An 8,499-nucleotide genomic window follows, 5' to 3' on the forward strand; every position below is an offset into this window, starting at 1 on the left:
GGCTGTCCATCCTCGTGGACGTGGAGAGAGACGCTGCATTGGTTAGGACTCCCTGCCTGCAGCCTCCTCCCAATACTGATGTCCTGTATTTCTCCCCCCTTTTTATTTTTTTTAGACAAACATAAATACAATACATCACAACAATACTAATATAACAAAAACACAATAATAAAGTAAATGATAAAGTGCCCCCACCACCCCGGAGACCAATGTTACCACCATTCACATACTATAACAATTAATAATATATAATATACTTTGATTATTTCCATATCCCCTCCAGAAGTTCATATAATCTTGACTGGGTTTACAGCCTTTGCCTTCTATCAGTACTGCGATGTCCTGTATTTCTATAGGATGAGGAGAAAGCTGAGGAGGAGATGGCGCAGAAGCGTGCCAGCCTCCTGGAGAGGCAGCAGCGGCGCAGCGAGGAGGCCCGGCGCAGGAAGCAGTGGCAGGAAGCAGAGAAGGAGCAGAGGAAGGAGGAGAGCAGGTGAGGCAGGACGGGGGCGAGCCACAGTGCCTCTCCCCGCAGCCTGGTTCGATCCCTTTCACGTGTCTGCAGGGGGGCGTGCAGCCTGTCTGGTTTCGGCTGCAGGATGCATGTGAATGTTGGCATCAGGTAGCTGGTGCCCAGCTGGGTGTGGGGCTGCTTCCTCCCCATGGACTCTTGCAAGGTGTGCCGCACTGACTTGCCTGGGGCCCTGGGAATGGATAAAGAGATTAATTGATGCAAATCTGTTAAGCCCTTTCCAAGAATTGTGTCTGATTTTTTTCTTGAAGCTAAACCCGGACTCTTGGATCCAGGCTTTGCCTTGCCTGAGAGGAGGGCTCTGCTCTTGGAAGATCCCTCTGTCAAATTTTGGGGGATCTCCCCCCTCCCCACAGCTCACCCCTTGCCTTCCCTAGAGTCACTGTGCCATTTTCAGGGTGCTGGAGGGCTGCTGTGAGAAGAAATTAGGGTGGTAGTGGTGGGGGGACCCTTTTCAGCGACTTATGTCTGGATCCAGCCCCTCCAGTAGGCCAAATCAGTCGCAGATACTGACATGCTGGTATATTGGCTGGCTAAGCTGGAGGCTGGGGTTGTGCCTGGCCATTCTCACTGCAGTTCAGACATTTGGGGAAGTATGTGCTAGCACTGTGCGGAATAGGACTTATGCAGCTAAAGGATAATCAGTGCAGAAGAAGCTTGTGGTAGTTCAAAGACCTTTACGAGGGGTGCTCTGCAACAAAATGTTTGAATATGGATTGCTTCTGTTTCAGGGTTCATTTGTGCTGCTTCCTTCCTTCCTTCCCTCCCTCCCTCCCTCCCCCCCTCCCCACCTGCCCCAGCCCAGCAACTGCGACTCAGCATTCCATGCCATGGAGCACGCTAAGTCGTCATGGACCTGCTTGGGGCTTCTCTCCCTCCTTTTGTGCTTTGGATGTGTGTATGTTTGATGGATTTGTGTTCAGTCCTGGTTACGTTTATTTGACATCTCCACTGATGCTTGTGGGCAGCTCTTTGTCCCATCTCTGGGGACACTTACAAACAGCTTCTCCGTGTGAACCAGGAACTGACCTATCCAGACCATGAAATGTTTGTTTCTAGATTTGTCGTACATCTGTGTGTTTCCTCCGTTCTTTATTTTCAGACCTCGCACTCCATTTGCACCGTTTATGTTCTTCCTCACTCAATAGTCTGTGCCGTTAATTGTTGTGGAGCCATTCGGGGTTATCCCCCAACCCTTAAAGATGTTTTCTTTTTGCGCATTTACGAACGTCAGCACTGCCGTTTGTGGTGCAGCTCAACTCCACGAGCATGTCAAGATTCAGATCGGTGTCAGAAGAAATGATAGCTACTCTCTGCGGCGAGGGTGGTGTCTGTGTCTTGGGAGGAGCTTGGCCAAAGGCATCTGCTCACCCACCTCCATTCACTGGGTTTGCTGATGGCACCGTGGTGGGGGGCAGCACCGTGACCTGCGCAGGGCTTTGCACGCAGCCGCCATTCTGACTTTGCCGTGGTGCGTTGGCGTTGCATTGCTCCAGGGACACTGGGAGTGCAGGATGGCCGCATCCTACCTGCTTTCTGCTACTGCTGCCCGGTAAAATCAGTCCCATGAGCCACGCAGGGCAAGAAGGCCCAGTTCAAACTCCAGCAGGCCCTTGGCAACTGCCCCACTTCATTGTGGTGCTGCCACCAGTCCTGCCCTGGTGCTAAGATACTGATGTCCTTTCTTTGGATCATTGAGTTGTTGCAAGCTTTAAAACTTGCATTTTCGCCATTCAGAGCAAAAATATTGTGTCCCCGTCCAGGCAGTTGCCTACCTGGATATACTACCTGGCTGGGTCTGCCACTTGCAGGATAGAGAATAGAGTGGCTAGGAATGACGGAAATTGCAGTCCAAGCTGGGAAAGACTGCCCGAACTGACTCTTGCTCAAAGTGTATACATTTAGAAAACCCTTTTTCATGTCCATTTATCTGCTCAGGAATTTCTGTTGGTCCGCGACAGATCTCCATTGATTGGCAGAAAATCCTGGAGTGGATTCTAGGGCACATTCAGTTTATGCAGGACATGGGCCAGGCCTCTTGTCACCCTGTGTGAACAGGTCACAGGCAACAGTCTCTGTTGTGCTGCATGGTGGGGGAGGGGCAGTGGTGGTCTTGCTAGGAAGCTTGTCTGCTATTGTAGTTTTTTTGCACTGAAGAATCCCTGGAATGCACCTGAGGTTTCTCAGGATTTGTTGGGAAAGCAGCTTCCGCCATCTGCTGAGAACAACAAACTGTGAGGTGGGTCAGATGCGTGTGTAGCTGCTGCTCCCCTTCAGTGGTATTTTGGCTGTGTTTCCGCAGGCAGCAGACGGATGAGCGGACCCGGCAGGAGGATGAAGTGGGGCCGAGGCGTGGGGACTTCACACGCCAGGAGTACCAGCGGCGGCAGCAGCTCAAGTTGATGGAAGACCTAGACAAGGTGCTGCGCCAGAAGCCCACCACGGTGCGAGCCCTGAAGAAGGGGAGGCCCAAGACGGTCTTCTGCGACGATTCTGCCCTTGCGCGCAGCCCTGTTAAAGGTCTCCTTGGTAAGGGTTGCAGCTGGCTGCGGGGAAGGCATGAAGGAAGGAGAGAGCTGGGCATGTGCTGTAGGCAGGGGTGGGCTTGTGCATGAGGCTGCCGTGTCCTGTGAGGGCAGGGCATGCAGGACGCCTTGGTGTGTCAGTGGGATGTGAGCAGGCCCAGAAAGTGTGGTCACGCGGCCTGTTGCACAGGTGTTCCCCCGGGTGCCTTTTTCAGCAGTTGCTCGTTTTGAGCATCTGTTCTCGATGGTGGGTATACAAAAAACTGGATGGGGATTCTGTTGGGGTATGTTTACCTGCTGCCTCAAAGGCTCCCTGCCTGAGCTGACTGGTGATTTGGAGGCTACTCATGCCAGAGGATTTTAATTACCATGCCAAAATCACCATGTTATGTGCAGCTCAGGATTTCATGGCCATCACAGGACTGGTTGGCTGTGTCTACCCACCGTCTTCAAGCTGTTCTGGACTTGGGTTTTACTGCTGGGAAGGTGGATCGTGATCTAGTAGCGATGGTGGTGATTACAATCACACCTTTGTCATGGTAGACTTTAGACTTACTGGAACCCCTGAGATCTGCAAGGGATAGGTGGGGGGGCATTGAAATGGTCCACTTTCAGAGGTTTATTTATTTATTTATAACATTTTTAGCCTGTCCTTTGCAGCAAGCCTCAGGATGGCTTGCAAAAGGTTAAAATAGTAATATAAAATACAATTAAAACATTCAATAATAACAACAGTTCAAAACTAAAGAAAAGGGAGGAAAGAAAGAAAAAGAAGAGAATGAAAATGCGACTGTGTAGAATTATTAATTATTATTAAAAGTTATTAATTTTAAATATTAAAATGATGGCTAAATAAAAAGGTCTTTACCTGGTGCTGGAAAGAATGGAGAGTTGGCGCCAGGTGGAGCTCTCTGGGGAGCGCAATCCATAGTCTGGGCACCACCACAGAGAAGCCCCTCCTCTGGGTAGACACCCTCTGTACCTCCTTCAGGGAGGGTTCCCGGAGCAAGGACTCTCCCGCTGATCTTAAGGGGCATGAGGGTGTGTAGGGAAGGAGACGTTACTTCAGGTATCCTGGTCCCAAACCGTTCAGGGCTTTTTAAATTAGTAGCAGTACCTTGAATTGGGCCTGGACTTCAAGTGGGAGCCAGTGAAGCAGCTGTTGGATCAGCCAAAGCTGAAGGAAGGCGCTCCTCGCCACCACATTGATGGATGGATGGATGGATCCAGAGAGATTCCTGTTGCTGGATTTGCCTGCACAGTCAGTGGCCTGGCATGACCTTGGCTATTAGTACTATTACTCTAGAGTGCCCTTTCTCCACTCACGGAGCGAAGGCTGCTCCTGTTCCCTGGGGACTTGGTGGTGGTGATTACTGGGCAAGTGGAGCACAGCTCATAATGCAAACATACCAAATGCAGGCCAGAGAACAGTTTTTGGAAGCGCACCACGGCAGAGATGACACTGAAGGCAGCTTTCTGTCGTCGTGCCTTTGCCACACAGAATTGGCAGCAGAACTTGTCTGGGTGGCCTGTGGTCTCTACGTCAAGGTTCCCAGGAGTTGGAGGATTCTTCATTAAGCCACAATGACCAATTTGTGAGGCACTTTGTGCCTGTCTGTTCTGACTTTGGACTCCATCAACATGGAGCCTGGGAGGAACCTCGTGCAGCGGCTTATTTAGCGATTAGATTCTCCTGTGTTTGCACAACCTGAGGAAGTGGACTGGATTCCTGGAGCAATGAAGTCAGCCAGGTGCAGGCTTGACACTCACATCCAGGCTTGTAAAGGGAGCCAGAGGTGAACTGGTTGACTGGGCAGTCAAAACTGGCACCTGTTCCATTCCAGCCTGCCTGTAATGACAGATTCCTTCTCTGTGGACGATTGTGAAAGGGTGCTCTGCCAACTCCTTTTCATGCCCATTATTTTTAGGCTCCAAGCTCAGCAAGGTGTACTCTCAATCCACTCTCTCACTTTCGACGGTGGCCAACGATCCTGGCAACTCGCTTTCCATCAAGAGATCTTCGCGGTGAGTGCGCGATGCTTCTCTTCAGCCTGCCCGCCGGGTACTGCCGCCCTAATGCAAGCAGGCCAGACTGGGGCAGGGTCTGTGGCCAGGGTGCTGCAACCGGCAGTCAGCCTTGCTTACACAAGGCTGCACCTCTCCGGGATCAAGGGAAAGCACTTAGCTTGACCTCCTTCTTTTGCAGAGCTGCTTCTCCTTCCGGGCCCATGTCCCCCAGCAGGTTGCTGCCAAACCAGAGCCGGGAGCGTGATTGGGAGAATGCCTCCACTGCCTCCTCGCCTGCTTCCATTCCAGAATACACTGGTAAACTTCCTTCTGTCCTTCCACAAACCCCAGCTTCCCCCCTGGGGTGTTGCAGATGGGCCCAGTGCATCAAGGGGCCTCCCCATCCGCCTTCTGCCTATGCCACGGATTTGTGAGCACCTCTGCATGCCTTTCCTGGGCCTGTGTTTCTTTGGAGCAGGGGAAACATAACAGACCTTCTCTCTGCAGGACCCAAGCTGTACAAGGAGCCCAGTGCCAAGTCCAATAAGTACATTATTCACAATGCACTATCTCACTGTTGCCTGGCTGGCAAAGTCAATGAGCCCCAGAAGAACCGCATCTTGGAAGTAAGCTCAGGGGAGCGGAGGGGAGGGGAGGGGAGGTCGGTTTCAGTAGATGGCTTTCTTTAAAGAATCCTGGCAGGTGGACATGTTTCAAGTGTGTAGTGTCAAATGAGGTAAAGGGGTGTAGAGCTGAGAAAAAATGGAAAATGTACATGCCGGTTCAGAGGACAAAGTCTTTAGAGGTGGGACATCCGTGTGGCTTACTTTTTTCTTCCACCATATGCCATGTTTCCTGCTTTGGTCAATTTCTGTGGTTTAACCTTACCTTGAGTTTGTCCAGTTTGTCCCTAGTGTAGAAGAAGAAAATGTTGGCTGCAATTCCTGGAATTGTAGATGTTTGATTAGTACTGCCAGATCAGACATTTCATTGTGTATATGGGGACTTATTTTCCATTTTCCTTTTTAAAACTCCACCACAGGGATGATACAGACCACACAAAGTCTCTTGCATGGCAAGGGGTGAAGCACTTTCAGGTTATTTTCACCCACTGTCTAAGCCTTTGTAGTTATTCCTCATAGGCTTGTTTAGGGGGCGAAAAACCTATATGCCAGAAATGGTTGGACACCACCTCCTGCTTTCTTGGTGAAGAGTTTGAGCAGGGTGCTGGTTGAGTATGGAGGCGGCGGAACTCTGCCTAAAGCAGAACCACTCTATGTCCTACCTGTGAGGAAGCGGGAAACAAAGTGGCTGTTTTTGCTCACCTGGTTTGATGATGTGACCATTCACAAGAACTTAGAACTGAAATCTCTAGTTATTCTTGAGCAAGTTCTAAGGTTGTAGGAATTTCTTTGCTTCACTTTAGTTTTACCTAGGCCCTAACTAAATAATCTTATTTTCCCTCCTTCCATTTTAAGGAAATTGAGAAGAGCAAAGCGAATCACTTCCTCATTCTGTTCCGTGATTCGAGTTGCCAGTTCCGGGCACTCTACACGCTGTCTGCGGAGACGGATGAACTGACGCGTTTAGCTGGCTATGGGCCTCGCACCATCACTTTGGCCATGATCGAAGGCATCTACAAGTACAGCTCTGACCGCAAGCGCTTCACTCAGATCCCTAGCAAGACCATGTCCATGAGTGTGGATGCCTTCACCATTCAAGGCCACCTTTGGCAGACCAAGAAGCCGGGCACCCCTAAGAAGCCGGGCACCCCAAAATAGCTGGGACTGGCAGAACTGTGTCTGCTCTCTCCTTTCTGCCAGGACTTTGAGATGCTGTTAGGTTGCCAGCCCAGCCTAGATCTGTGGGGCCTTACAGACGGCCTTCTGAGATGGGTGGCTCAAGTAGACAGGGCTGTTAGGTCCTGGAACAGCACTACCTCTGGCTGGATCAGAGCCACCTGCAAATCCTGCACATAGTTCTTGTGCCTGATCTGAAGATGAGACTGCTGTTGGCATGGGGGGGGGGGGGGGGGAGGACAGATGTGCTGGAAACTGCCAAATCCCACGATAAGCTCAAGGCTCAGAGTTGCCATAGTGACATTGTCCTACATATGGGGCCTTGGGGGTCTGGGCTCTGCATGTTGTGTCTGTCTTCAGCCACCATCTGAATGTCAGTCCGTAGCCAGAGAAATGAAATGTCTCTCTTTTTTCTTCTGACTCCTGCTTGCCTGGGGAGTGGTGCCCAGGCCCTCTCGAGTACTGTGCTGGGTTCTCTCATTCCCTGGGTGTTCCTGTTTATATTTATACATACTATACATACATATATATATATTGGAGCTATTTAATGATTTTTCAATTATTTGTATATAAAAAGGAACAAATTGCATTTGGAACAGAGGGGTGGGGTGGATTTGTATACGAGACTGGCATGGGGTAGGCTAGCGCAGAGCTGGGCGTGTGTGTATGTATGACCCCTCCAAAGTCTTTCACTGAATGTCTTTTCCTCTTGATAATTTTATTTTGTTTTGGGCTACTCCCTTGTGCACAAGGGCTATTGGGTGTAGGGATGGGAAAGGGCTGTTACATGTGATAACTATTTTAGCAGGCATTTCTGGGATGGCAGGTTACTAGAAAGGAGCCTGTTTCTCTGGTGAGATGGAACAAGTTTCAGGGGGCCACTCCCATTTAAATGTTGAGAAACCTGCCGTTGCTGTTGTCACAGAGCAGGCCTCTGTGTCCCGAGCTGAACTGCCCCTTCAAAGCAGACTCCAGGAAGAAGTGGGCTCCGTCCTCTTCTTCCTTCCCCATCCCCTACCAGTTGCGAGCAATAGCTTTGGTCTCGAGGCCAAATAGGCAGTGAATGTAGCTTGCTCCTTTTAGTCCCTTTTAAGAACCAGAGGAGGCCTGGGCCCAGTGCTGCTACCCTCTTGCTGTCCAAACATCTGTTTTCTTCCCCATGTCTGCCTCCTGCCCTTGTGGGGAATTGGAAGGCAAAGAACAGGAGGATGAGGGGATATCCGTGCTGTTCAGCTTTGATTCCTTATCCCGAGTCTGTCTTGTCCAATTTTATTCCTGGTCTCCTGTGGTTGCTTGTTGCTGACTGAATGTCATGTAGGTATTTGGGGGGTACAGTCTAGTGCAGGATTGGGTTGGTGTAAAAAGCAGGTGGGGGCTTTCCCCTGACTGCTGAATAAAGTAACTTAAATGAGCTCTTCTGGTGATTGTTACTTGGTGAAACTTTTGTATCTTGGACCCTAAAGAGAAAGCTTACCACCAATATGCAGGGAACAGCTGTACTTCGACACGATGCATAGCGGACATTGAATGCAATTCTTGTAAATGAGCAGCAGCTTATCTCCCTGTTCCGAAAGCCCTTTTTCGGGGGTGTCTGCGTTTCTTCCTTGTCTAATATAAAGCTGCAAGTACTGGAAGG

General features: G+C 50.2%; 1 protein-coding gene across 4 annotated transcripts in view; it reads left to right on the forward strand.

Annotated features, from left to right (window-relative positions):
* CAMSAP3 (calmodulin regulated spectrin associated protein family member 3) overlaps positions 1 to 7,079 on the forward strand; it is a 46,977-nt gene extending 39,898 nt beyond the window's left edge. For all 4 annotated transcript variants that reach the window (XM_044453674.1, XM_044453675.1, XM_044453677.1 and 1 more), the window contains 6 exons: positions 357 to 493; positions 2,835 to 3,061; positions 4,986 to 5,082; positions 5,264 to 5,382; positions 5,572 to 5,690; positions 6,543 to 7,079. In XM_044453674.1, coding sequence (XP_044309609.1) covers positions 357 to 493; positions 2,835 to 3,061; positions 4,986 to 5,082; positions 5,264 to 5,382; positions 5,572 to 5,690; positions 6,543 to 6,845 — 1,002 coding nt within the window. In that variant the 3' untranslated portion in view covers positions 6,846 to 7,079. The remainder of the gene's footprint in view (positions 1 to 356; positions 494 to 2,834; positions 3,062 to 4,985; positions 5,083 to 5,263; positions 5,383 to 5,571; positions 5,691 to 6,542) is intronic.
* Positions 7,080 to 8,499: the final 1,420 nt, after the last annotated feature.

This window comes from Varanus komodoensis, unplaced genomic scaffold (assembly GCF_004798865.1).
Source record: "Varanus komodoensis strain SLA01 unplaced genomic scaffold, ASM479886v1 scaffold7_1, whole genome shotgun sequence".
In the NCBI taxonomy this organism is placed as follows: Eukaryota; Metazoa; Chordata; class Lepidosauria; order Squamata; family Varanidae; genus Varanus; species Varanus komodoensis.